The sequence below is a fragment of the Chamaea fasciata genome, unplaced genomic scaffold (assembly GCF_029207755.1).
Source record: "Chamaea fasciata isolate MVZ Bird 193981 ecotype frontalis unplaced genomic scaffold, bChaFas1.0.hap1 SCAF_404, whole genome shotgun sequence".
NCBI classification, from domain to species: Eukaryota; Metazoa; Chordata; class Aves; order Passeriformes; family Sylviidae; genus Chamaea; species Chamaea fasciata.
The window spans coordinates 29,373-55,439 of record NW_027094489.1 but is presented as its reverse complement, the minus strand read 5'-3'; the positions used below and the strand labels follow the sequence as shown (position 1 = coordinate 55,439).

At 67.8% G+C, this 26,067-nt stretch overlaps 1 protein-coding gene across 1 annotated transcript in view; it reads left to right on the top strand.

Moving 5' to 3' along the window:
* LOC136305431 (ryanodine receptor 1-like) overlaps positions 1-26,067 on the top strand; it is a 59,185-nt gene that overhangs the window by 5,989 nt on the left and 27,129 nt on the right. The window contains 41 exon segments of the mRNA XM_066208687.1: positions 653-746; positions 844-937; positions 1,021-1,098; positions 1,409-1,565; positions 2,201-2,242; positions 2,244-2,366; positions 2,788-2,909; positions 3,077-3,263; positions 3,548-3,683; positions 3,780-3,875; positions 4,745-4,863; positions 4,948-5,081; positions 5,528-5,769; positions 6,793-6,985; positions 8,136-8,355; positions 8,887-8,991; positions 9,446-9,549; positions 10,158-10,241; positions 10,533-10,692; positions 11,306-11,471; positions 13,774-13,985; positions 14,920-15,094; positions 15,279-15,487; positions 16,679-17,052; positions 17,364-17,502; positions 18,166-18,326; positions 18,849-19,014; positions 19,117-19,203; positions 19,449-19,675; positions 20,667-21,642; positions 21,802-22,002; positions 22,128-22,239; positions 22,380-22,523; positions 23,202-23,475; positions 24,060-24,174; positions 24,257-24,389; positions 24,570-24,664; positions 24,746-24,881; positions 25,118-25,298; positions 25,554-25,665; positions 25,764-25,884. Of these exon segments, the coding sequence (XP_066064784.1) occupies positions 653-746; positions 844-937; positions 1,021-1,098; positions 1,409-1,565; positions 2,201-2,242; positions 2,244-2,366; positions 2,788-2,909; positions 3,077-3,263; positions 3,548-3,683; positions 3,780-3,875; positions 4,745-4,863; positions 4,948-5,081; positions 5,528-5,769; positions 6,793-6,985; positions 8,136-8,355; positions 8,887-8,991; positions 9,446-9,549; positions 10,158-10,241; positions 10,533-10,692; positions 11,306-11,471; positions 13,774-13,985; positions 14,920-15,094; positions 15,279-15,487; positions 16,679-17,052; positions 17,364-17,502; positions 18,166-18,326; positions 18,849-19,014; positions 19,117-19,203; positions 19,449-19,675; positions 20,667-21,642; positions 21,802-22,002; positions 22,128-22,239; positions 22,380-22,523; positions 23,202-23,475; positions 24,060-24,174; positions 24,257-24,389; positions 24,570-24,664; positions 24,746-24,881; positions 25,118-25,298; positions 25,554-25,665; positions 25,764-25,884 (7,006 nt within the window).

Sequence of the window (26,067 nt, the reverse complement as noted above, 5' to 3'; positions counted from 1 at the left end):
TGGGGACACGGGGGGACACCTGGGGACACGGGGGGACACCTGGGGACACGGGGATGCAGGGATCCCCCAAACCCCCTGACCTGATCCTGGTCAGCGTGTCCTCAGAGAGATACCTGGTACGGGGGGACACCTGGGGACACCTGGGGACACGGGGGGGACACCTGGGGTCACGGGGGGGGACACCTGGGGACACGGGGGGACACCTGGGGACACGGGGATGCAGGGATCCCCCAAACCCCCTGACCTGATCCTGGTCAGCGTGTCCTCAGAGAGATACCTGGTACGGGGGGACACCTGGGGACACCTGGGGACACGGGGGGGACACCTGGGGACATGGGGGGACACGGGGGGACACCTGGGGACATGGGGGGACACGGGGGGACACCTGGGGACATGGGGGGACACGGGGACAGAGGGAAACTTAGGGACAGGTGGGAACATGGGGACACAGGGATCCCCCCACACCCTGACCTGATAAATGGGAGATCCTCAATTTTAACGGGACCCCAAAACTGAGACCCCCCCCCCAATTTACGGGGACTCGGATGGACTGACCCCGAAATGGGGGCTCTCGGCATGGGGTGACCCTGACACGATGGGGGGGCTGGGGTCACGACCCCCGTGTCACCCCCGCGTCCCCCCCGTGTCCCAGCACCTGTCCACGGCCTCGGGGGAGCTCCAGGTGGACGCGTCCTTCATGCAGACCCTGTGGAACATGAACCCCATCTGCTCGGGCTCCGAGGAAGGTGAGTCCCCTGAGGGAGCCCGGATGGGCGTGGGGGTGTCCCTTCGGGCGTCCCCAACCCCCTGACCCCCCCGGCCTGTCCCCAAACGTGCCCTCAGGTTTCGTCACGGGCGGCCACGTGCTGCGCCTGTTCCACGGCCACATGGACGAGTGCCTGACCCCCACGGCCCCCGAGCAGGGCGAGGAGCGCAGGTGGGGAGCCCCACATTGGGGTGGGACACACACACACACGGGGTGGGGGTCCCCAACTCGCTGACCCCCCTTGTCGCCCCCAGCAGCGTTGTCAACTACGAGGGTGGGGCTGTGTGTGCCCACGCCAGGTCCCTGTGGCGCCTGGAGCCCCTGCGCATCAGGTACGGGGGACGCGGGGCTGTCGCCGCCCCCCGAGGACACCGGGGACGCTGGGTGGGGTCCCCCGGGGGGGCTCGGCGTCCTGGAGCGTCCTTGGCGTGTTTGGCTGTGTCCCCAAGCCGTCATCGTGTCCCATCCTGGTGTCACCTGCCCACATCTCCTCATGTCCCCAGTGTCCCTGTGACACCTTCACGTCCTCGCCCTGCGTCCCTCTGTCGTTCGTTGCGTCCTCTCCTGGCGTCACCTCGTGTCCCCGTGTCCCAGCCCCCCCCCGGCGACACCGCTGTCACCGCTGTCCCCCTCTGTCCCCAGCTGGAGCGGGAGCCACCTGCGCTGGGGCCAGCCCTTCCGCCTGCGCCACGTCACCACGGGCCGGTACCTGGCGCTGACTGAGACCGCCGGGCTGGCCATGGTGGAGGCCTCGGCGGCCAACACGCGCGTGGCCACCTTCTGCTTCCGGGCCTCCAAGGTGGGGGGCCCGAACGGGTCCTGGTCCCTGTCCTGGTCCTGTCCTGACCCTGTCCCTGCTCCAGCAGCACTGGGATGTCCCCGGGATGTCCCCGGGATGTCCCCAGGATGTCCCCAGCCCGCCCCTGGTCCCTGTCCTGACCCTGTCCTCATCCCTGTCCCTGTTCCAACAGCACTGGGATGTCCCCAGGCTGTCCCCAGATGTCCCCAGGATGTCCCCAACCCGCCCCTGGTCCCTGTCCTGACCCTGTCCTCATCCCTGTCCCTGTTCCAACAGCACTGGGATGTACCCAGGAGGTCCCCAGGATGTCCCCAGGATGTCCCCAGGATGTCCCAGGATGTCCCCATCCTGCCCCTGGTCCCCGTCCTGGTCCTGTCCTGACCCTGTCCCTGTTCCAGCAGCACTGGGATGTGCCCAGGATGTCCCCAGGATGTCCCCATCCTGCCCCTGGTCCCTGTCCTGGTCCTGTCCTCATCCCTGTCCCTGCTCCAGCAGCACTGGGATGTCCCCGGGATGTCCCCAGGATGTCCCCAACCTGCCCCCGGTCCCCGTGCTGACCCTGTCCTGCTCTTCCCCCCAATCCCCACCCCGCTCCTCTGGACCCTGATCCCCTCCTGTGCCCCCCGATCCCGCAGGAGAAGCTGGAGACCACCCCGAAAAGGGACATCGAGGGGATGGGGCCCCCCCGAGATCAAGTACGGGGAGTCCCTTGGCTTCCTGCAGCACAGCAACAGCGGCCTCTGGGTCACCTACGCCGCCCCCGACCCCAAAGCGCTGCGCCTCGGGCTGCTCAAGAGGAAGGTGGGCTCGGGGGGGTCCCCGAAAACCCCGGAGGGGTCTCTGGGGGGGCTTGGGGAGGGAGCTTGGGGAGTTTGAGGGGCTTTTGAGAGCTCCGAGAGGCACTGAGATGGGTCTGGGTGGGCTTTGGGGGGCAGCGTTTGGAGTCTTTGGGGTTCACGAGGGTCTTTGGGGTCTTTCGGGGTGTTCAAAAACGCGCTGGGGGGGGGCTTTGGGGGGCAGTTCTGAGGGTTTGGAGGAAATTCTGAGGCTTTTGAGGAAGTTCTGAGGGGTCTGGGGACTCTCAGCAGCACTGGGGTGCCTCTAGAGAGGCTCTGGAACATTTTTTGGGGGTGTCTTTGAGAGTTTTGGGGTCCCTGTGGGTTCAGGGGGGTCTCCAGGAGCTTTGGGGTCCCCTCTGAGCCCTCCCTGTCCCCCCCCAAAGGCCATCCTGCACCAGGAGGGGCACATGGACGACGCCCTGACCCTGAGCCGCTCCCAGCACCAGGAGTCGCAGGCGGCTCGGATGGTCTTCAGCACCACGGGGCTCTACGGGAGCTTCATCAGGTTTGGGGGCTCCTGGGGGGGCTCCTGGGGGGGTCGTGGGGCCCATGGGGATGATCTTCACCGCAGAGCCTCCACCTGCTCTGGGCGGTCCAGGTGATGTCAGGGGGTCCCGGGGATTTTTTGGGGGTGTCGTTAGGGTGGTCTGACGCCCCCCCTTTCCCCCCCAGGAGCCTGGACAGCCTCCAGGGCCGCCCGCGGGGGTCTCCGCCGCCCGCCCTGCCCATCGCCGGAGTCATCCTCAGCCTGCGGGACCTGATCGGCTACTTCGAGCCGCCGCCCCCCGAGCTGCGCCACGAGCAGCGCCAGGGCCGCCTGCGGGCGCTGCGGGCCCGCCAGAGCCTCTTCCAGCAGGAGGTGCCGCCCCCGGGACCCCCCACCCAAACGCGGCGGGGCACAGCGGGGTCGTCCCGGGACCCCTCCCCAGTTTATCTCACCCCGGGGTCCGGCTGCTCTGGGGCTGACAGAGCCCCCCGGACCGCGGGCGATGCTGACCCCGGGGCCAGCTTGGGGGTCCCTAGGGGGGTTCCAGGGTGGGTGTCCCAGTCTGGGGGTCCCGGGGGGGCTCTGGGGTCGCACCCGGGGGTCCCGGGGGGCTCTGGGGTCGCCCCCGGGGGTCTCACAGCCCCTCCCGGCCGCAGGGGATGCTGACGCTGGTGCTGAGCTGCATTGACCGCCTGAGCGCCTACAGCACGGCGGCGCAGTTCGGGGAGGCCGCGGGCGAGGAGGCGGCCGCCGCCTGGAAGGAGATCGTCAACCTGCTCTACGAGCTGCTGGGTGCGCCGGGGGGGCGCGTGTGGGGCTGGGGGGCACGAGCGGGCGGGATAGGGGGCAGCGCCGGGGGGTCGCTGACCCCCAGCCGTGCCCCCCCAGCCTCGCTGATCCGAGGGAACCGAGCCAACTGCGCCCTGTTCTCCACCAACCTGGACTGGCTGGTCAGCAAACTGGACAGGCTGGAGGCCTCCTCGGGTCAGTGGGGCGGCCCGGGGGGCTCCTGTGGGGCTGGGGTCTCTCCTGTGGGGCTGGGAGCTGGGCACCTTCAGGGGGCTGCAGAGCCAGCTTTGAAGCTCAGGAGGTTCCCACGGGTCTGGGGTCTCTCCCCTGGGTCTGTGGTCTCCCCTGTGGGTCTGGGGTCTCTCCCGTGGGTCTGGGGTCTCTCCTGTGGATCTGGTGTCTCTCCCGTGGGTGTGGGATCTCTCCTGTGGGTCTGGGGTCACTCCTGTGGGTCTGGGGTCTCTCCCGTGGGTCTGGGGTCACTCCTATGGGTCTGGGATCTCTCCCGTGGGTCTGGGATCTCTCCCGTGGGTCTGGGGTCACGCCTGTGGGTCTGGGGTCTCTCCTATGGGTCTGGGATCTCTCCTGTGGGTCTGGGGTCTCTCCTGTGGGTCTGGGGTCTCTCCCGTGGGTCTGGGGTCTCTCCTGTGGGTCTGGGGTCTCTCCTGTGGGTCTGGGGTCCCCCCGTGGGTCTGGGATCTCTCCCATGGGTCTGTGGTCTCCCCCGTGGGTCTGGGATCTCTCCCGTGGGTCTGGGGTCCCCCCGTGGGTCTGGGGTCTCTCCTATGGGTCTGGGATCTTTCCCGTGGTTCTGGGGTCTCTCCCGTGGGTCTGGGATCTCTCCCGTGGGTCTGGGGTCTCTCCCGTGGGTCTGGGTTCACTCCCGTGGGTCTGGGGTCGCTCCTGTGGGTGTGGGGTCACTCCCGTGGGTCTGGGGTCACTCCTGTGGGGCTGGGGTCTCTCCCATGGGTCTGTGGTCTCCCCCGTGGGTCTGGGGTCCCCCCGTGGGTCTGGGGTCCCCCCGTGGGGCTGACCCCGTGCCGTGGGGCCGCCCCACACCGCAGGCATCCTGGAGGTGCTGTACTGCGTGCTGATCGAGAGCCCCGAGGTGCTGAACATCATCCAGGAGAACCACATCAAATCCATCATCTCCCTGCTCGACAAGCACGGCCGCAACCACAAGGTGGGCGGGGCCTGGGTGTGCTCAGGTGTGTGCTCAGGTGTGTGTCCAGGTGTGTGCCAGGTGTGCTCAGGTGTGCCCCGGCAGGTGCTGGACGTGCTGTGCTCGCTGTGCGTGTGCAACGCCGTGGCCGTGCGCTCCAACCAGAACCTGATCACCGAGAACCTGCTGCCGCGCCGCGACCTCCTGCTGCAGACCGGCATGGTCAACTACGTCACCAGGTGGGCTGGGGGGCCCGGAGGGGAGAGCTGCCTTCTCAGGTGGCATTCGGGGCTCCCAGGTGGCATTTGGGGTTCCCAGGTGTGATTTGGGGCTCCCCGGTGGCATTCGGGGCTCCCAGGTGGGATTTTGGAGTTCCCAGGTGTGATTTTGGGGTTCCCCGGTGGCATTCGGGGCTCCCAGGTGGGATTTTGGGGCTCCCCGGTGGCATTTGGGGCTCCCCGGTGTGATTTTGGAGTTCCCAGGTGTGATTTTGGGGTTCCCCGGTGGCATTCGGGGCTCCCCGGTGGCATTCGGGGCTCCCAGGTGTGATTTTGGAGTTCCCAGGTGTGATTTTGGGGTTCCCCGGTGGCATTCGGGGCTCCCAGGTGTGATTTTGGGGCTCCCCGGTGTGACCTGGGCTCCCCGGCGCTCTCCCCGTCCCCTGACGCCCTCCCCGCTGTCGCAGCGTGCGTCCCAACCTGTTCGTGGGGACGGCTCCGGGCTCCACGCAGTTCCGCTGCTGGTACTTCGAGGTGGCGGTGGAGCGCGCGCGGCCCTTCGTCACCCCGGCGCCCACCCACCTGCGCGTGGGCTGGGGGGCGGCCGGGGGCTTCCGGCCCGCCCCGGGGGGCGGCTCCGGCTGGGGCGGCAACGGCGCCGGCGACGACCTCAACTCCTTCGCCTTCGATGGCCTCCACCTGTGGACAGGTGAGGGCGGCGCCTGGGAGCCCCCAGCTGTCCTGCTGCCCCCATTTCTCCGAGCTCTGGGACCCCCTTTTGTTCCCCCCCCCCCCCCCCCGGTCCTCCTGATCCCCCCCAGAGCTCTGTGAGCCCCCAACGCTCCTGTCCCCACCATGTCCCTGTCCCCTCTGAGACCCCCGACCCCTCTGAGACCCCTTTTCCTGTCCCGTGACCCCTGTGACCCCCCGCCCCCTCTGAGATCCCCCTGACCCCTCTGTGACCCCCGACCCCTCTGAGATCCCCCTGTGACCCCCCTGACCCCTCTGAGACCCCTTTCCCTGTCCCCTGTGATCCCCTGTCCCCCTGTGACCCCCCTGACCCCTCTGAGACCCCTTTTCCTGTCCCCTGTGACCCCTGTGACCCCCTGACCCCTCTGAGATCCCCCTGTGACCCCCCTGACCCCTCTGAGACCCCTTTCCCTGTCCCCCGTGACCCCTGTGACCCCCCAACCCCTCTGAGATCCCCCTGACCCCTCTGAGACCCCTTTCCCTGTCCCCTGTGACCCCTGTGACCCCCCGACCCCTCTGAGATCCCCCTATGACTCCCCTGACCCCTCTGAGACCCCTTTTCCTGTCCCCTGTGATCCCCTGTCCCCCTGTGACCCCCCTGACCCCTCTGAGACCCCTTTCCCTGTCCCCCGTGACCCCTGTGACCCCCCAACCCCTCTGAGATCCCCCTGACCCCTCTGAGACCCCTTTCCCTGTCCCCTGTGACCCCTGTGACCCCCCGACCCCTCTGAGATCCCCCTATGACTCCCCTGACCCCTCTGAGACCCCTTTTCCTGTCCCCTGTGATCCCCTGTCCCCCTGTGACCCCCCTGACCCCTCTGAGACCCCTTTTCCTGTCCCCTGTGATCCCCTGTCCCCCTGTGACCCCCCTGACCCCTCTGAGACCCCTTTCCCTGTCCCCCGTGACCCCCCGCCCCCTCTGAGACCCCTTTCCCTGCCCCCCGACCCCCCTGTGACCCCCTGACCCCTCCGCGTCCCCCAGGGGGTGTCCCCAAGGCCGTGGGGTCCCCGCACCGCCGGGCTCTGGCCGAGGGGGACGTGGTCAGCTGCTGCCTGGACCTGGGGGTCCCCAGCGCCTCCTTCCGCCTCAACGGGGCCCCGGTCCAGGGGGTCCTCGAGGGCTTCAACCTGGACACCCTCTTCACCCCCGTGGCCAGCTTCTCGGCGGGGGTCCGGTGAGGGGGGCCCCGGAATTGGGGGCTGGGACAGCCCGGAATTGGGGGGTGGGACAGCCCGAAAATTGGGGGGTGGGACAGCCCGGAATTGGGGGGTGGGACAGCCCGAAAATTGGGGGGTGGGACAGCCCGGAATTGGGGGGTGGGACAGCCCGAAAATTGGGGTGGGACAGCCCGGAATTGGGGAGTGGGACAGCCCGAAAATTGGGGTGGGACAGCCCGGAATTGGGGGGTGGGACAGCCCGAAAATTGGGGGGTGGGACAGCCCGGAATTGGGGGGTGGGACAGCCCGAAAATTGGGGTGGGACAGCCCGGAATTGGGGAGTGGGACAGCCCGAAAATTGGGGTGGGACAGCCCGGAATTGGGGAGTGGGACAGCCCGAAAATTGGGGTGGGACAGCCCGGAATTGGGGTGGGGTTTGGGGCTCTCGGGGGGGGGTCTATGGGGTTCTTAGGGTGGGATTTGGGGTTTCTATGGGTCTGGGGCTCACCCAGGCCCTCCCTGTCCCCCAGGCTCCGGTTCCTCCTGGGGGGTCTCTATGGGGTTTGGGGTTCTCGGGGTGGGATTTGGGGCTCTCGGGGGGCTCTATGGGGTTTCTATGGGCCCGGGGCTCACTCTGGTTGTCTCTGCCCCCCAGGCTCCGGTTCCTCCTGGGGGTCTCTACGGGGTTTGGGGTTCTCGGGGGGCTCTATGGGGTTTCTATGGGCCCGGGGCTCACTCTGGTTGTCTCTGCCCCCCAGGCTCTGGTTCCTCCTGGGGAGTCCCTATGGGGTTTGGGGCTCTCGGGGGGGCTCTATGGGGTTTCTATGGGCCCGGGGCTCACTCTGGTTGTTCCTGTTCCCCAGACTCTGGTTTCTCCTGGGGGGTCTCTATGGGATTTGGGGCTCTCGGGGTGGGATTTGGGGCCCGGGGCTCACTCTGGTTGTTCCTGTCTCCGAGACTCTGGTTTCTCCAGGGGGGTCTCTATGGGGTTTGGGGCTCTCGGGGGGCTCTATGGGGTTTCTATGGGCCCGGGGCTCACTCTGGTTGTCTCTGCCCCCCAGGCTCCGGTTCCTCCTGGGGGGTCCCTATGGGGTTTGGGGTTCTCGGGGGGCTCTATGGGGTTTCTATGGGCCCGGGGCTCACCCAGGCCCTCCCTGTCCCCCCCAGGCTCCGGTTCCTCCTGGGGGGCCGGCACGGCGAGTTCCGTTTCGTGCCCCCTCCCGGCTACGCCCCGTGCGCCGAGGCGCTGCTGCCGCGGGAGCGGCTGCGCCTGGAGCCGCTCACGGCGTACCGGGGCTCGGCCCCGCCCGGCGCCCGCAGCCTCCTGGGGCCCACCCGCGCCCTGCCCCACACCGCCTTCACCCCCTGCCCCGTGGACACCTGCCAGGTGCGCCGAGAGAGGGCCGGGCAGGAGGTCTGGGGGGACGGAAGAGGACTGGGACAGGGTTTGAGGGGATGGAAGGGGGTTTGGGGGGGTTTGGGGTGGGACTGGGGGGCATTGGGACGGGGTTTGGGGGGTTTGGGGGGCGTGGAGGGGACAGTAGGAGCATTGGGAGAGGGTCTGGGGGTGGTGGAGGGGGTTTGGAGGGAGCAGAGGGGGATTTGGGGGGGCTTGGGGTACCTGAAGAGATTGGGGAAGGATTTTGGGGTGACGAAGGGGATTTGGGGGGTGATGAAGAGGATTTTGGGGGGTGATGAAGGGGATTTGGGGAGTGATGAAGAGGATTTTGGGGTGATGAAGGGGATTTCGGGGTGATGAAGGGGATTTGGGGGGTGATGAAGGGGACTTTGGGGGTGACGAAGGGGATTTGGGGGGTGATGAAGGGGACTTTGGGGGTGACGAAGGGGATTTTGGGGTGACAAATGGGACTTTGGGGGTCTTTGGGGGGGTCCAACGCCCCCTTTCCCCCCACCCCAGATCGTGCTGCCCCCACACCTGGAGCGGATCCGGGAGAAGCTGGCGGAAAACATCCACGAGCTCTGGGCCCTGACCCGCATCGAGCAGGGCTGGACCTACGGGCCTGTGAGTGGGGGACCCCAAATCCCTCCTGGGAACCCCCAAATCCCTCCTGGGAACCCCCAAATCCCCTACGCAAACCTCAGCCCCACCAAAATCCCCCAAACCCACCCTGAGCTCCGGGCCCTGACCCACCCCGAGCAGGGCTGGACCTACAGACCTGTGAGTGAGGGACCCCCAAATCCCCCCAACATCCCCCAATCCCCTCTTTGGGCTCCTCTGGAGGGGTCCCCAGTTTGAGGCCCCTCTTTGGGGCTCCCAGAATTGGGGTCACCCCTAGTTGGGACCCTTTTCTGGGGGGTTCCCCAGGCGTTGGGTCCTTTGAGGCGATCCCTGACTGCACTGGGGTGTTTTTGGGTCCTCCCCAGGGTTGGGTCCATTTTTGGGGGTCCCTGACTGGTGAGGGGGGGTCTCAGTGAGGGTCCCCCGTGCCCAGGATGTGTTTTTTGGGGTGCCCCAGGTCCGGGATGACGTGCAGCGCCTGCACCCCTGTTTGCTGAGCTTCCACAGCCTGCCCGAGCCCGAGCGTGGCTACAACCTCCAGATGTCCGGGGAGACCCTCAAGTAAGGAAAGGATGGGGGGAATTTGCCCCAAAAATCACCCCAAAAATCACCCCAAGTTTGCCCCAAAAATCACCCCAAAATTCGCCCCAAAAATCACCCCAAGTTTGTCCCAAAAATCACCCCAAAATTCGCCCCAAAAATCACCCCAAGTTTGCCCCAAAAATCACCCCAAAATTCGCCCCAAAATCACCCCAAAATCACCCCAAAAACCACCCCAAAATCACCCCAAGTTTGCCCCAAAATCACCCCAAAATCAGCATCCAATCCTCCCTAAATGGCCTTAAAAATCACCCCACAACCCCTCAAATCACCCCAAAACTCCCTGAGAGCCCCCTGGGAAAGGGGCAGTGGGTCTGGGGAGGAACTTTGGGGGTCTCACCCCAAAATGGAGCAGCTTTGGGGTCCCCTCTGAGCCTGGGGGTGCCGGGGATGGTTTTGGGGTCTCTCCTCAGTTTGGGGGGAGGGGGTTTGGGGTTCCCCCACTTTGGGGTGTGGAGGGATGGGCTGAGTTTGGGGTCCTCCTGGAGTTGGGGGCTGCTGGATTTTGGGGGTGGGGGGCTTTGAGGGGTCCGAGGTTTTGGGGCTGCTGATTTTGGGGGTGTCCCCAGGACGCTGCTGGCCCTGGGCTGCCACGTGGGCATGGCGGATGAGAAAGCCGAGGAGAACCTGAAGAAGATCAAACTGCCCAAAACGTGCGTTTGGCGGGGAGGGGGGGCTCCCAGTTTGGGGGGGGGGGGGCTTCAAGGGGAATCCCAGTTGTGGGTGGGGGGAGTTGTGGGGGTCCCACAGGTGCGTCCCACCATGTCCTACAGGTCAAGGTTGGGTTGGGATGTCTCAATTTGGAGACCACCGAGGAGAGTCAGGCAGGGTTTGATGGGGGTCCCCACTGAGGAGGGTCGGGCAGGGTTTGATGGGGTCCCCGTGGGTGGGGGGAGTTGTGGGGGTCTCGGGGGGGGTCCCACAGGTGCGTCCCCCCTCCCCAGGTACACCATGTCCAACGGGTACAAGCCGGCGCCGCTGGACCTGTCGCACGTGCGGCTGACGCCGGCCCAGCTGACCCTGGTGGATCGCCTGGCCGAGAACGGCCACAACGTCTGGGCTCGGGACAGGGTCCAGCAGGGCTGGACGTACAGCACCACACAGGTGGGGACCCTGCGGGGACCCCAGACCCACCGCGAGACCCCCGCCCGCCCCGGGGTGCCCCAAACCCCGCCGTGGGCCCATGGCGCCACCGCCCTGCGTCCCCATGGCCGTGTCCCCGTGCCTGTGGGGTGTCATCGTATCCCTGAGCCCGGTGTCACCGTGTCCCTGACCGCAGTGTCCCTGTGTCCCCACACCCCTGACCCCGGTGTCCCCACACCCCTGACCCCGGTGTCCCCACACCCCTGACCCCAGTGTCCCCATGCCCCTGACCCCGGAGTCCTCATATCCCTGACCCCGGTGTCCCCACACCCCTGACCCCGGTGTCCCCGTGTCCCTGTCCCCAGTGTCCCCGTGTCCCTGACCCCAGTGTCCTCGTGTCCCTGACCCCGGTATCCTCATGTCCCTGACCCCGGTGTCCCTGGTGTCCCCACACCCCTGACCCCGGTGTCCCCGTGTCCCTGACCCTGGTGTCCCAGTGACCCCATGCCCCTGACCCCAGTGTCCCCACACCCCTGACCCTGACTCCGGTGTCCTGGTGTCTCTGTCCCCAGTGTCCCCACACCCCTGACCCCGGTGTCCCCGTGTCCCTGAGCCCGGTGTCCCCTGTCCCCAGGACATCAAGAACAAGCGGAACCCGCGGCTGGTCCCCTACAACCTGCTGGACGAGGGGACAAAGGCCACCAACCGCGAGAGCCTGTGCCAGGCCGTGCGGACCCTGCTGGGCTACGGCTACAACATCGAGCCCCCCCGACCAGGAGACGCGTGCGTGACACCGCTGTGTCCCACTTTTGGGGTTCCATGGCCCGATTTGGGGGTTCCATGGCCCGTTTCGGGGTGCGGACCCCCCGTTCCTCTCAGGGTGCTCCCTCGGGGGGTCCCCGTGCCCCCCGGCCGTGGCTCTTCCGGGCAGAGCGGGGCTCTCTGGGTGCCGTGTTTGGGGTCTCTGGGTGCCGTGTTTGGGGGTCTCTGGGTGCCGTTTCTGGGCTCTCTGGGTGCCGTGTTTGGGGGTCTCTGGGTGCTCTTTTGGGGGTCTCTGGGTGCCGTGTTTGGGGTCTCTGGGTGCCGTGTTTGGGGGTCTCTGGGTGCCGTGTTTGGGGTCTCTGGGTGCTGTTTCTGGGGTCTCTGGGTGCCGTGTTTGGGGGTCTCTGGGTGCCGTGGTTGGGGTCTCTGGGTGCTCTTTTGGGGGTCTCTGGGTGCCGTGTTTGGGGTCTCTGGGTGCCGTGTTTGGGGGTCTCTGGGTGCTCTTTTGGGGGTCTCTGGGTGCCGTGTTTGGGGGTCTCTGGGTGCCGTGTTTGGGGTCTCTGGGTGCTGTTTCTGGGGTCTCTGGGTGCCGTGTTTGGGGGTCTCTGGGTGCCGTGTTTGGGGTCTCTGGGTGCTCTTTTGGGGGTCTCTGGGTGCCGTTTCTGGGGTCTCTGGGTGCCGTGTTTGGGGGTCTCTGGGTGCCGTGTTTGGGGTCTCTGGGTGCCGTGTTTGGGGGTCTCTGGGTGCCGTTTCTGGGGTCTCTGGGTGCCGTGGTTGGGGTCTCTGGGTGCCGTGTTTGGGGGTCTCTGGGTGCTGTTTCTGGGGTCTCTGGGTGCTGTTTTGGGGTCTCTGGGTGCCGTGTTTGGGGTCTCTGGGTGCTGTTTTGGGGTCTCTGGGTGCCGTGTTTGGGGGTCTCTGGGTGCTGTTTTGGGGTCTCTGGGTGCCGTGTTTGGGGTCTCTGGGTGCCGTGTTTGGGGTCTCTGGGTGCTGTTTAGGGGTCTCTGGGTGCCGTGTTTTGGGGTCTCTGGGTGCTGTTTTGGGGTCTCTGGGTGCCGTGTTTGGGGGTCTGTGGGTGCCGTGTTTTGGGGTCTCTGGGTGCTCTTTTGGGGGTCTCTGGGTGCCGTGGTTGGGGTCTCTGGGTGCCGTGTTTTGGGGTCTCTGGGTGCTGTTTTGGGGTCTCTGGGTGCTCTTTTGGGGGTCTCTGGGTGCCGTGTTTGGGGTCTCTGGGTGCCGTGTTTTGGGGTCTCTGGGTGCCGTGTTTGGGGGTCTCTGGGTGCTGTTTCTGGGGTCTCTGGGTGCCGTGTTTGGGGGTCTCTGGGTGCTGTTTTGGGGTCTCTGGGTGCCGTGTTTGGGGGTCTCTGGGTGCCGTGTTTGGGGTCTCTGGGTGCTCTTTTGGGGGTCTCTGGGTGCTGTTTCTGGGGTCTCTGGGTGCCGTGTTTGGGGTCTCTGGGTGCCGTGTTTGGGGGTCTCTGGGTGCCGTGTTTCGGGGTCTCTGGGTGCCGTGTTTTGGGGTCTCTGGGTGCCGTGTTTTGGGGTCTCTGGGTGCTGTTTCTGGGGTCTCTGGGTGCCGTGTTTGGGGGTCTCTGGGTGCCGTGTTTTGGGGTCTCTGGGTGCTGTTTCTGGGGTCTCTGGGTGCCGTTTCTGGGCTCTCTGGGTGCCGTGTTTGGGGTCTCTGGGTGCCGTGTTTGGGGTCTCTGGGTGCTGTTTTGGGGTCTCTGGGTGCCGTGTTTGGGGGTCTCTGGGTGCTCTTTTGGGGGTCTCTGGGTGCCGTGTTTGGGGTCTCTGGGTGCCGTGTTTGGGGTCTCTGGGTGCTGTTTCTGGGGTCTCTGGGTGCCGTGTTTGGGGGTCTCTGGGTGCCGTGTTTGGGGGTCTCTGGGTGCTCTTTTGGGGGTCTCTGGGTGCCGTGTTTGGGGTTTCTGGGTGCCGTGTTTGGGGTCTCTGGGTGCCGTGTTTGGGGGTCTCTGGGTGCCGTGTTTGGGGGTCTCTGCGTGCTGTTTTGGGGTCTCTGGGTGCCGTGTTTGGGGGTCTCTGGGTGCCGTGTTTGGGGGTCTCTGGGTGCCGTGTTTGGGGTCTCTGGGTGCCGTGTTTGGGGGTCTCTGGGTGCCGTGTTTGGGGGTCTCTGCGTGCTGTTTTGGGGTCTCTGGGTGCCGTGTTTGGGGGTCTCTGGGTGCCGTGTTTGGGGGTCTCTGGGTGCCGTTTCTGGGCTCTCTGGGTGCCGTGTTTGGGGGTCTCTGGGTGCCGTGTTTGGGGGTCTCTGGGTGCCGTTTCTGGGCTCTCTGGGTGCTGTTTTGGGGTCTCTGGGTGCTGTTTTCGGGGGGCTGACCCCCCGTTCTCCCCCAGCCTCTCAGGGCGCTCCCTCGGGGGGTCCCCGCGCCCCCCGGCCGCGGCTCTTCCGGGCAGAGCGGGGCTCAGCCGTGCGCTCGGGGAAATGGTACTTCGAGTTCGAGGCCGTGACCCCCGGGGAGATGAGAGTGGGCTGGGCCCGGCCCGGGCTGCGCCCCGACACCGAGCTGGGCGCCGACGACATGGCCTTCGTCTTCAACGGCCACCGGGTGAGACACGGGGACGCCGGGGACACCCGGGACACCTGGGGACGTGTAGGGACACCTGGGGACACCTGGGGATGTGTAGGGACACCCGGGGACACCTGGGGACACCTGGGGACACCTGGGGACGTGTAGGGACACCCGGGGACACCCGGGGACACCTGGGGACGTGTAGGGACACCCGGGGACACCCGGGGACACCTGGGGACTTGTGGGGACACCCGGGGACACCTGGGGACGTGTAGGGACACACAGGGACATGTAGGGACACACGGGGACACTGGGGACACCTGGGGACGTGTAGGGACACCCGGGGACACCTGGGGACGTGTGGGGACACCTGGGGACGTGTAGGGACACCCGGGGACACCTGGGGACGTGTAGGGACACACAGGGGCATGTAGGGACACACGGGGACACTGGGGACACCTGGGGACGTGTAGGGACACCCGGGGACACCTGGGGACGTGTAGGGACACACGGGGACACCTGGGGACACCTGGGGACGTGTAGGGACACCTGGGGACACCTGGGGACGTGTGGGGACACCTGGGGACGTGTAGGGACACCCGGGGACACCTGGGGACGTGTAGGGACACACAGGGGCATGTAGGGACACACGGGGACACTGGGGACATGTGGGGCCACCCGGGGACACACAGGGACACCTGGGGACACCTGGGGACGTGCAGGGACACACGGGAACATGTGGGGACATGTGGGGCCACATGGGGACACACAGGGACACCTGGGGACACCTGGGGACACTCAGGGACACACAGAACCTGCTTGGGACACTCTGGGGCACAAAGGGACACACAGGGGCACCCAGGGACCCCCCGAGTCCTCAGGGACGCGCGACCCCCAACGTCCCCATCGCCCCGAGTCGCCCTGCATCCCCAAGTCCCAAGTGCCACCTTCTGTGTCCCCACGTCCCCAGGCGCAGCGGTGGCACGTGGGGGGCGAGTCCTTCGGGCGGGCCTGGCAGGCCGGGGACGTGGTGGGCTGCCTCATCGACCTGGGCGAGTGCCACATGAGCTTCACCCTCAACGGGGAGGTGCTCATCGGGGACGGCGGCTCCGAGGTGGCCTTCAGGGACTTCGACGTGGGCGACGGTGAGGGGGGGCCCCGGGGCGGGGAGAGCCCCCCCGGTCCCACCTGGGGCTGGGGCAGGTGAGGGGGGATGGAAGGTGGGGCTGGGGGCTCCGCCCTGTGCTCCCTGGGGTGGGCGTGGGTGGGGCTGGGGGCTCGGGGCTGGCTGGGGGTCCCAGTACTGACCCCCCCCCGCGTGCCCCCCAGGCTTTGTCCCCGTGTGCAGCCTGGGTCTGGGGCAGGAGGGGCACCTGAACCTGGGCCAGGACGTGGGCACCCTGCGCTACTTCGGCATCTGCGGCCTGCAGGAGGGCTACGAGCCCTTCGCCATCAACATGAAACGGCCCATCGCCCTGTGGTTCAGCCACAGCCTGCCCCAGTTCATCCCCGTGCCCCCCGAGCACCCGCAGCTGGAGGTGAGGGGCTGGGACGGGGGATTTGGGGGGATTTGGGGTCCCCCATCGCCCTGTGGTTCAGCCACAGCCTGCCCCAGTTCATCCCCGTGCCCCCCGAGCACCCGCAGCTGGAGGTGAGGGGCTGGGACGGGGGATTTGGGGGGATTTGGGGTCCCCCATCGCCCTGTGGTTCAGCCACAGCCTGCCCCAGTTCATCCCCGTGCCCCCCGAGCACCCGCAGCTGGAGGTGAGGGGCTGGGACGGGGGATTTGGGGGGATTTGGGGTCCCCCATCGCCCTGTGGTTCAGCCACAGCCTGCCCCAGTTCATCCCCGTGCCCCCCGAGCACCCGCAGCTGGAGGTGAGGGGCTGGGACGGGGGATTTGGGGGGATTTGGGGTCCCCCATCGCCCTGTGGTTCAGCCACAGCCTGCCCCAGTTCATCCCCGTGCCCCCCGAGCACCCGCAGCTGGAGGTGAGGGGCTGGGACGGGGGATTTGGGGGGATTTGGGGTCCCCCATCGCCCTGTGGTTCAGCCACAGCCTGCCCCAGTTCATCCCCGTGCCCCCCGAGCACCCGCAGCTGGAGGTGAGGGGCTGGGACGGGGGATTTGGGGTCCCCAAAGCAGGGTGACACCCGTCCCCAAGAGGTCCCCTGGCCCCGAGGGTCCCCAGAGCAGGGTGACACCTGTCCCCAAGAGGTCCCCTGGCCCCGAGGGTCCCCGGAACAGGGTGACACCCGTCCCCAAGAGGTCCCCTGGCCCCGAGGGTCCCCAGAGCACGGTGACACCTGTCCCCAAGAGGTCCCCTGGCCCCGAGCGTCCCCGGAACAGGGTGACACCCGTCCCCAAGAGGTCCCCTGGCCCCGAGGGTCCCCGGAACAGGGTGACACCCGTCCCCAAGAGGTCCCCTGGCCCCGAGCGTCCCCGGAACAGGGTGACACCCGTCCCCAAGAGGTCCCCTGGCCCCGAGGGTCCCCGGAACAGGGTGACACCTGTCCCCAAGAGGTCCCCTGTCCCCGAGGGTCCCCGGAACAGGGTGACGCCCGTCCCCAAGAGGTCCCCTGTCCCCGAGGGTCCCCGGAACAGGGTGACGCCCGTCCCCAGCGTGTCCCCAAAGCCCCCGAGCAGGCTGACCCCAGCCCCGGGATGCTGCGGGCCCCTGCGGCTGCCCCGGGCGGCGCTCGCGGTGCCAGCCCCGCTGTCCCCGCGGCAGGTGGCCCGCCTGGACGGCACCGTGGACGCGCCGCCGTGCCTGCGCCTGTCCCACCGCAGCTCCGGCACGCCCGCGGCGCCCCCCGAGCTGCTGTTCCTGCGCCTCAGCCTCCCGGTGCAGTTCCACCCCACCTTCCGCTGCACCCCCGGAGCCACGCCGCTGCCCCAGGCTCCCCCCCCGGAGCCCCCCGAGGATCTCAGCGAGTCCGAGTTCGAGCGGCTGCGGCGCTCGGCGGGGCCCCGCAGCGCCGAGGGGGACGAGGGCACGGAGAAGGGGACGGCGGGGACGGCGCCCGGAGCGGCCCCGGCCCGGGAGCAGCCCCGCGGGGAGAACGAGAAGGACGCGACCACCGAGAAGGGCAAGACGAGGAGGGGGTGAGTGGGACGGGGGGCGCGCTGAGGGTACAGGAGGGGTCCCCGATCGCTGAGGGTCCGCTAAAGGGGGTGACAGCCATCCCTGGGGGACCCAAAAGGGGGTGACACCCATCCCTGGGGGGTCCCCAATCCCGGGGAGTCCCCAAAAGGGGGTGACAGCCATCCCTGGGGGACCCAAAAGGGGGTGACACCCATCCCGGGGGGTCCCCAAGGACCCCTGAGCGTCCCCAGGCTGGCAGCTCAGGGCTCTTGGAGGTTCCCTGGGTGTTGAGGGTCCCTGGGGTCCCCCAAACCGGGGTGACCCCCCCGAGTGCCCCCCAGGTTCCTGTTCAAGGGCCGGAAGACGCCGTTCACGCCCCCCCCCCGCGCCCCCCCCCCGTGCCCCGGCTGGAGGAGGACGTGGTGCCCGACGAGCGGGATGACCCCGAGGTCATCATGAACACCACCACGGTACGGGACCCCCGAGACCCCCTGAGACCCCAAATCCCCCCAAACCCCGGGGTCATCATGAACACCACCACGGTACGGGACCCCCGAGACCCCCCAAAACCCAAAATCCCCTTCCCATGTCTGTCCCTGTCCCTGTCCCGCATATTCCTGTTCCTGTGTCCCCATGTCCCTGTCCCCATGTCCCTGCCCTGTCCCCTGCCCTGTCCCCGTGTCCCTGAGGTGTCCCCTGACGTGTCCCCATGTCCCCTGACATGTCCCCTGCCATGTCACCGTGTCCGTGACGTGTCCCCTGCTGTGTCCCCATGTCCCTGAGGTGTCCCCTGCCCTGTCCCCCTGTCCCTGCCGTGTCCCCTGCCGTGTCACCGTGTCCCTGCCCTGTCCCCTGCCGTGTCCCCATGTCCCTGCCGTGTCCCCTGACATGTCCCCATGTCCCTGAGGTGTCCCTGTGTCCCTGCCGTGTCCCCTGCCGTGTCCCCTGCCGTGTCCCCCGTGTCCCTGCCGTGTCCCCTGCCGTGTCCCCATGTCCCTGCCGTGTCCCCTGACATGTCCCCATGTCCCTGAGGTGTCCCCTGCTGCGTCCCCATGTCCCCTGCCGCGTCCCCTGCTGTGTCCCCATGTCCCTGCCGTGTCCCCTGAGGTGTCCCCGTGTCCCTTTGTCCCCAGTACTACTACTCGGTGCGGCTGTTTGCGGGGCAGGAGCCGGGCAGCGCCTGGGTGGGCTGGGTCACCCCACACTTCCACCAGCACGACCCCGAGTTCGAGCTGGGCCGGGTGCGCAGCGTCACCGTCACCATGGGCGACGACCGCGGCAACGTGCACGACAGGTACCCGAAGGGGCCCCAAAACGGGACCCCGAAACGGGACCCCAAAACGGGACCCCAAAGGGGACCCAAAATGGGACCCCAAAGGGGACCCCGAAATGGGACCCCAAAACAGGGACCCCAAAACGGGACCCCAGATGGGACCCCAAAACGGGACCCTGAATGGGATCCTAAAGGGGACCCCAAAACAGGACCCCGAAATCCGACCCCTAAATGAGATCCCCAGAGTGGGACCCCAAAGGGGACCCCCAGCATCCAGCACAACACCTGCCCCACGGTGTGGGGCTGAATACAGGAGGGGCCCATGGTCTGGGGGTCCTTTGGGGGGTTTTTTGGGAGTCTCACACCCCTTTTTCCCCCCAGCATCAAACGCAGCAACTTCCCCATGGTCTGGGGGTCCTTTGGGGGGTTTTTTGGGAGTCTCACACCCCTTTTTCCCCCCAGCATCAAGCGCAGCAACTTCCCCATGGTCTGGGGGTCCTTTGGGGGGTTTTTTGCGGGTCTCACGCCCCTTTTTCCCCCCAGCATCAAGCGCAGCAACTGCTACATGGTGTGGGGAGGGGAGTTTGCGGCCCCCACGCAGCAGGCCCGCGTGTCCCACACCGACCTGGTCATCGGCTGCCTGGTGGACCTGGCCACGGGGCTCATGACCTTCACTGCCAACGGCAAGGAGATCAACACCTTCTTCCAGGTGGGCTGCACCCTCCCCTGACCCTCCAGGTGAGGTTGGAGGGGGGGGAGTCCCAGCCCCGCCCTGGGGGGGGGGGTCTCACTGGAGCGCTGTGCCCCGCAGGTGGAGCCCAACACCAAACTGTTCCCGGCGGTGTTTGTGCAGCCCACCACCCAAAACGTGCTGCAGTTCGAGCTGGGCAAGCTCAAGGTGAGGCCTGGGACCCCCACCCAAATTGGGGGGATGCGGGGGAGGGGCTGGGACCCCCACCCAAATTGGGAGTTGAGCTGGGGACACTGGGAGCACAGGTGAGGAGCTGCAGGGTGGACCAAGGTGGGCTCGGGGCTGCTCTGTGGGGTCCCCAGGGTGAACCCCCAGGAACCCGCAGCCCTGGCGGGGCCGGGGGTCTCCGGGGGACCCCCTGACTCCCCCATTTCTCCCCCCCCTCCTCTCAGAACATCATGCCCATCTCGGCGGCCATGTTCAGCAGCGAGCGGCAGAATCCGGCCCCGCAGTGCCCGCCCCGGCTGGTGATCCAGCACCTGACACCTGTCACCTGGAGCCGGATGCCCACGCAGTACCTGGGCGTGGAGAGCGCGCGCCTGGGCGAGCGGCAGGGCTGGGCCGTGGAGTGCTCCGAGCCCCTGCAGATGATGGCGCTGCACATCCCCGAGGAGGACAGGTGGGGACAGCCAGGGGACAGCCGGGGACAGCCAGGGACAGCCAGGGGACAGCCAGGGGACAGCCTGGGACAGCCAGGGGACAGCCAGGGACAGCCAGGGGACAGCCAGGGACAGCCAGGGACAGCCAGGGGACAGCCAGGGGACAGCCAGGGGACAGCCAGGGACAGCCAGGGGACAGCCAGGGGACAGCCAGGGGACAGCCAGGGACAGCCAGGGGACAGCCAGGGGACAGCCAGGGACAGCCAGGGGACAGCCAGGGGACAGCCAGGGGACAGCCTGGGACAGCCAGGGGACAGCCAGGGACAGCCAGGGGACAGCCAGGGACAGCCAGGGACAGCCAGGGGACAGCCAGGGGACAGCCAGGGGACAGCCAGGGACAGCCAGGGGACAGCCAGGGGACAGCCAGGGACAGCCAGGGGACAGCCAGGGGACAGCCAGGGGACAGCCAGGGACAGCCAGGGACAGCCAGGGGACAGCCAGGGGACAGCCAGGGACAGCCAGGGGACAGCCAGGGACAGCCAGGGGACAGCCAGGGGACAGCCAGGGGACAGCCAGGGACAGCCAGGGACAGCCTGGGACAGCCAGGGGACAGCCAGGGACAGCCAGGGGACAGCCAGGGACAGCCAGGGGACAGCCAGGGGACAGCCAGGGGACAGCCAGGGACAGCCAGGGACAGCCTGGGACAGCCAGGGGACAGCCAGGGACAGCCAGGGGACAGCCAGGGGACAGCCAGGGACAGCCTGGGACAGCCAGGGGACAGCCAGGGCACCCCCAGCCTCGTGGATTTCCTGTCCCAGCCCCAGGAGATTTTGGGCCCCCCATCCCAGGGGTCCCATCCCCAGGACGCTCACCCCTAAAGTCTCATCCCCAGAAGGTTTGGGGTCTCGTCCCAGGGGGACATTGGGGTCCCCCCACCCCGACCGCCGTTCCCCCCCCTCCCCGGGGGCTCCCACCCCACACCTGCCCACCCTTAGCCCCGCCTTCCCGCAGGTGCATCGACATCCTGGAGCTGTGGGAGCGCGAGGAGCTGCTGCAGTTCCAGTGCCACACGCTGCGGCTGTACTGCGCCGTCTGCGCCCTGGGCAACAACCGCGTGGCGCACGCGTTGTGCAGCCACGTGGACCAGGCCCAGCTGCTCTTCGCCATCGAGAGCCCCGAGCTGCCGGGCCCGCTGCGCGCCGCCTACTACGACCTGCTGCTGGCCATGCACCTGGACGCGGCGCAGCGCGCCCGCTCCTCCATGAGCGCCGAGTTCATCGTGCCCATCACCGAGGCCACGCGCTCCATCGCGCTCTTCCCCCACGGCGCCCGCTGCCCCGGACCCCCGGGCGTGGGGCCCAGCGCCTGCCTCAGGCCCCAGCCGCACTTCTCGGAGCCGTGCTTCGTCCGCATCCCGTCGGGCCGGGCGCCGCTCAGCCCCGCCATCCCGCTGGACGAGCTGGGGGCCAAGGCCATGAGGATGTTGGCCGAGGCCGTGGCCGGAGGCGGGCCCCACGCCCGGGACCCCGTGGGCGGCAGCGTGGAGTTCCAGCTGGTGCCCGTGCTCAAGCTGGTGTCGGCGCTGCTGGCCGTGGGAGCGCTGGGGGACGGCGACGTGCGCCGCGTGCTGCGAATGATCGAGCCGCGCGTCTTCGGGCCGCGCCGCGACCAGGACGGGGACAGGGAGGACCAGGACCAGGAGGAGGAGGAGGAGGGGAGGAAGGCCATCGAGGCTGGCGAGGAGGAGGAGGAGGAGGCGAGGAGGAAAAAGGCGATCGAGGCTGGAGAGGAGGAGGAAGAGGAAGAGGAAGTGCGGAGGAGGAAGGCCATCGAGGCTGGAGAGCTTCAGGAGGAGGAGGAGGATGAGGAGGAGGCCAGGAGGACGAAGGCCATTGAGGCCGGGGAGGGGCAGGAGGAGGAGGAGCAGGAGGAAGAGCTGGAGGAGGGGCTGCTGCAGATGAAGCTGCCGGAGTCGGTCAAGCTGCAGGTGAGGGAGGGGACACAGGGACGGGGGTTCGTGTCCCCTCTCCGCGTCCCCTCCCCGGGCTCCCCGTCACCATCTCCAGGGTCTCCTGGGGTCCCCCAGTCCCCGCTGTCCCCCATGTATCTCCCAAATGCCCTCCCCACACCCCTGGTGTCCCCGCAGATGTGTCACCTGCTGCAGCACCTGTGCGAGCGGGAGCTGCAGCACCGCGTGGAGGCCATCGTGGCGTTCTCGGAGCGCCACGTGCTGCGGCTGCAGCGGGACCAGCGGCGGCGCTACGGGCGCCTGATGCGGGCGCTCACCATGTCGGCCGCCGAGACCGCCCGGCGCACCCGCGAGTTCCGCTCGCCCCCGCAGGAGCAGGTGGGGACAGAGCGGGGACACTGCGGGGACACTGCGGGGACACGCGTGAGGGGTGGACGGGGGGTGGTGGCTGAGGGACGGCCCCGCTGACCTCGTGTCCCAACGTGTCCCAACGTGTCGCCCAGATCAACATGCTGATGCAGTACAAGGGAGGGGCTGAGGATGAGGAGTGTCCCGTGCCTGGGGACATCCGCGACGAGCTGCTGGACTTCCACAACGACCTGCTGGCCCACTGCGGTGAGGGGGGGACGGGGACACCCCCCGCCCCGGGCTTGGGGACACCCCCAGGGGAAGTGGGATCACCCCAGGGAATTTGGGAGCCCCGTTCTGGGAGCACGGGGACACCCCTGTGAGCCCCCCCGTGTCCCCCCCTGCAGGCATCGAGCTGACGGAGGAGGAAGAGGAGGAGGAGGAGGAGACGTCGCTGCGGCAGCGGCTGATGGGGCTGGTGCAGAAGGTGGTGGGGGTCCGGGGCCCCCCCAAGGAGGAGGAGACGCCCCCCGAGGAGCCCCCGGTGCCCAGTAAGGAGGGGACAGGGGGGTGGGGACAGGGGACACTGGGGACAGCGCTCAGCTCTGGCCTGGGATGTCCTCGAGGTGACACACGAGGTGTCCCCAAGAAGTTGGCCGAGGTGTCCTCAAGGTGGTGACCAAGGCTCGGGCCAAACCGGCCCTGGGACACTGGCCAAATTGTCCCCAAGGTGCTGGCCAAGATGTCCCCAAGGTGGCAGCGCTTCAGGAGCAGACCATGGTGCACTGGGCGCAGGAGTCACTGTGTCCCCAGTGTCCCCAATGTCCCCGATGTCCCCAGGCACCCTGCAGGAGCTGATCTCGCAGACCATGGTGCACTGGGCGCAGGAGTCACTGTGTCCCCAGTGTCCCCAATGTCCCCGATGTCCCCAGGCACCCTGCAGGAGCTGATCTCGCAGACCATGGTGCACTGGGCGCAGGAGTCGCTGTGTCCCCGGTGTCCCCAGTGTCCCCAATGTCCCCGATGTCCCCAGGCACCCTGCAGGAGCTGATCTCGCAGACCATGGTGCACTGGGCGCAGGAGTCACTGTGTCCCCAGTGTCCCCAGTGTCCCTGTCCCTGTCCCCAGGCACCCTGCAGGAGCTGATCTCGCAGACCATGGTGCACTGGGCGCAGGAGTCACTGTGTCCCCAGTGTCCCCAGTGTCCCCAATGTCCCCGATGTCCCCAGGCACCCTGCAGGAGCTGATCTCGCAGACCATGGTGCACTGGGCGCAGGAGTCGTTCATCCAGAGCCCGGCCCTGGTGCGGGCCATGTTCAGCCTGCTGCACGGGCAGTACGACGCGCTGGGCGAGCTGGGCCGGGCGCTGCCCAAGGCCTACGCCATCAGCGCCACCTCCGTGCCCGACACCACGGCCCTGCTCGAGTGCCTGGGCCAGATCCGCTCGCTGCTCATCGTGCAGATGGGCCCCGAGGAGGAGAACCTCATGATACAGAGCATCGGGTGCGTGCGGAGGGGGCACGGGGAGCCTGCGTCGCCCTGTGTCCTCCTTGCGTCCTTCTGGGTCCCCCTGTGTCCTTCTTCTGTCCTCCCTGTGTCCTCCTTGTGTCCTTCTGGGTCCCCCTGTGTCATCCTGTGTCCTCCTTTTGTCCTCTGTGTCCCCCTGTGTCATCCTGTGTCCCCCCTGTGTCCCCCTGTGTCACCCTGTGTCCTTCTGTCCTCCTGTATCCTCCCTGTGTCCCCTCTGGTCTCCTCGTATCCTTCTTCTTTTGTCCACCTGTGTCCTCCCTGTGTCCTCTGTGTCCCCCTGTGTGCCCCTGTGTCCTTCTTCTGTCCTCCTGTGTCCCTGTGTCCCCTCTGGTCTCCTCGTGTCCTCCTTTTGTCCACCAGTGTCCCCCCTGTGTCCCCCTGTGTCCCTCCTGTGTCCCCGTGTACACCCCAATTCTCCCCCGGGGCACCCCATATCCCACCTGGGCACCCCATATCCCACCTGGGCACCCCAAATCCCACTCTGAGCACCCCAAAGCCCCTCCCAGCGCCCCCAATCCTCCCCTGAGCCCCCCCAGGTGACCCCCTGTGCCCCGCAGGAACATCATGAACAACAAGGTGTTCTACCAGCACCCCAACCTGATGCGGGCTCTGGGCATGCACGAGACCGTGATGCAGGTGATGGTCAGCGTGCTGGGCGGCGGCGAGTCCAAGGTGAGCCCCCCACCCCTGGGTGCCCCCCAGGAACCCCCTTCCCCCCCCGGGGCCCCCCCTCTGACCCCCCGGTGCCCCCCAGGAGATCCGGTTCCCCAAGATGGTGACCAACTGCTGCCGCTTCCTCTGCTACTTCTGCCGCATCAGCCGCCAGAACCAGCGCTCCATGTTCGACCACCTGGGCTACCTGCTGGAGAACAGCGGCATCGGCCTGGGTGAGACCCCCCGGGGACCCCCAGGACCCCGCCGTGTCCCCGGTGCCACCCCTGTGCCCTCCCTGCCACCCCTCCTTGTCACCTGTGTCCCCGGCAGTCTGTGACACCCTAGGGGGGTGTGTCCCTCTGTTGTCCCCCGGTGTCCCCCTGACCTCTCCGGTGTCCCCCTGTGTCCCCAAGGCATGCAGGGCTCCACCCCCCTGGACGTGGCGGCCGCCTCCGTCATCGACAACAACGAGCTGGCGCTGGCCCTCAAGGAGCAGGACCTGGAGAAGGTGGGGACAGCCCCGTGTCCCCTCCCGTGTCCCCCGGTGTCCCCCGATGTCCCCTGATGTCCCCTGATGTCCCCCTGGCAGGTGGTGACGTACCTGGCCAGCTGTGGCCTGCAGAGCTGTCCCATGCTGCTGGCCAAGGGCTACCCCGACATCGGCTGGAACCCCTGTGGGGGGGAGAAATACCTCGACTTCCTGCGCTTCGCCGTCTTTGTCAACGGTGAGACACCCCCAGGTGTCCCCAGGTGTCCCCAGGTGCCCCCCAGGTGTCCCCAGGTGTCCCCAGGTGTCCTCAGGTGCCCCCCAGGTGTCCCCAGGTATCCCCAAGGTGTCCCCAGGTGTCCCCAGGTGTTCCCAGGTGCCCCCCCGGTGTCCCCAGGTGTCCCCAGGTCCCCTCCCGTGGGTCCATGTTTTTGGGGGACCTTTCTCGTGACTTTCGGGGTGCCGTTCCCTCAGGGGAGAGCGTGGAGGAGAACGCCAACGTGGTGGTGCGGCTGCTGATCCGGCGGCCCGAGTGCTTCGGGCCGGCGCTGCGCGGCGAGGGGGGCAGCGGGCTGCTGGCCGCCATCCAGGACGCGCTGAGCATCGCCCAGGACCCGGCCAGGGACGGGCCCAGCGGCCGCAGGGAGAGGAGGCCGTGAGCACCAGGACTGGGATTGGGGTGGGATGGGACTGGGATGGGACTGGGATTGGGGTTGGGATGGGATTGGGGTGGGGTGAGGATGAGAGCAGCGATGACACGAGGATGATGCGCGATGAGGTGAGGATGAAGACGGCACGGCACGGGGATCCAGCTGTGAATGGACGGGGGATGAAGCTGGGGTGGGGTGAGGATGACGGTACCAGCACGGTGTGGGGGACCACAGGGTGACCCCCCCTGGCGTCCCCCCAGGTTCGGGCCCGAGGAGCCCCCCGAGGAGAACCGCGTGCACCTGGGCCACGCCATCATGTCCTTCTACGCCGCCCTCATCGACCTGCTGGGCCGCTGCGCCCCCGAGATGCACGTACGGCCCTGGGGGGCTCGAGGGGGGGCTCGGGGGGCCCTGGGGGGGTCAGGACTGGCGGTGTGACCCCCCCGTGTGACCCCCCCCCCCCCCCACAGCTGATCCAGGCGGGGAAGGGCGAGGCCCTGCGGATCCGGGCAATCCTGCGCTCGCTCGTCCCGCTCGAGGACCTGGTGGGGATCATCAGCCTGCCCCTGCAGATCCCGGCGCTGGGGAAAGGTGGGGAGGGGTCCCCAAGCCTGGGGGGGGGTCACTGGGGACACCCCAAAGTGTGGGGACACCCCAAAGTGTGGGGACACCCCAAAATGTGGGACCTGGCGGGGATCATCAGCCTCCCCCTGCAGATCCTGGTGACAGGGTGTGGCGGGACTCGAAGCTGGGGGGGACACACAAAATTTGAGG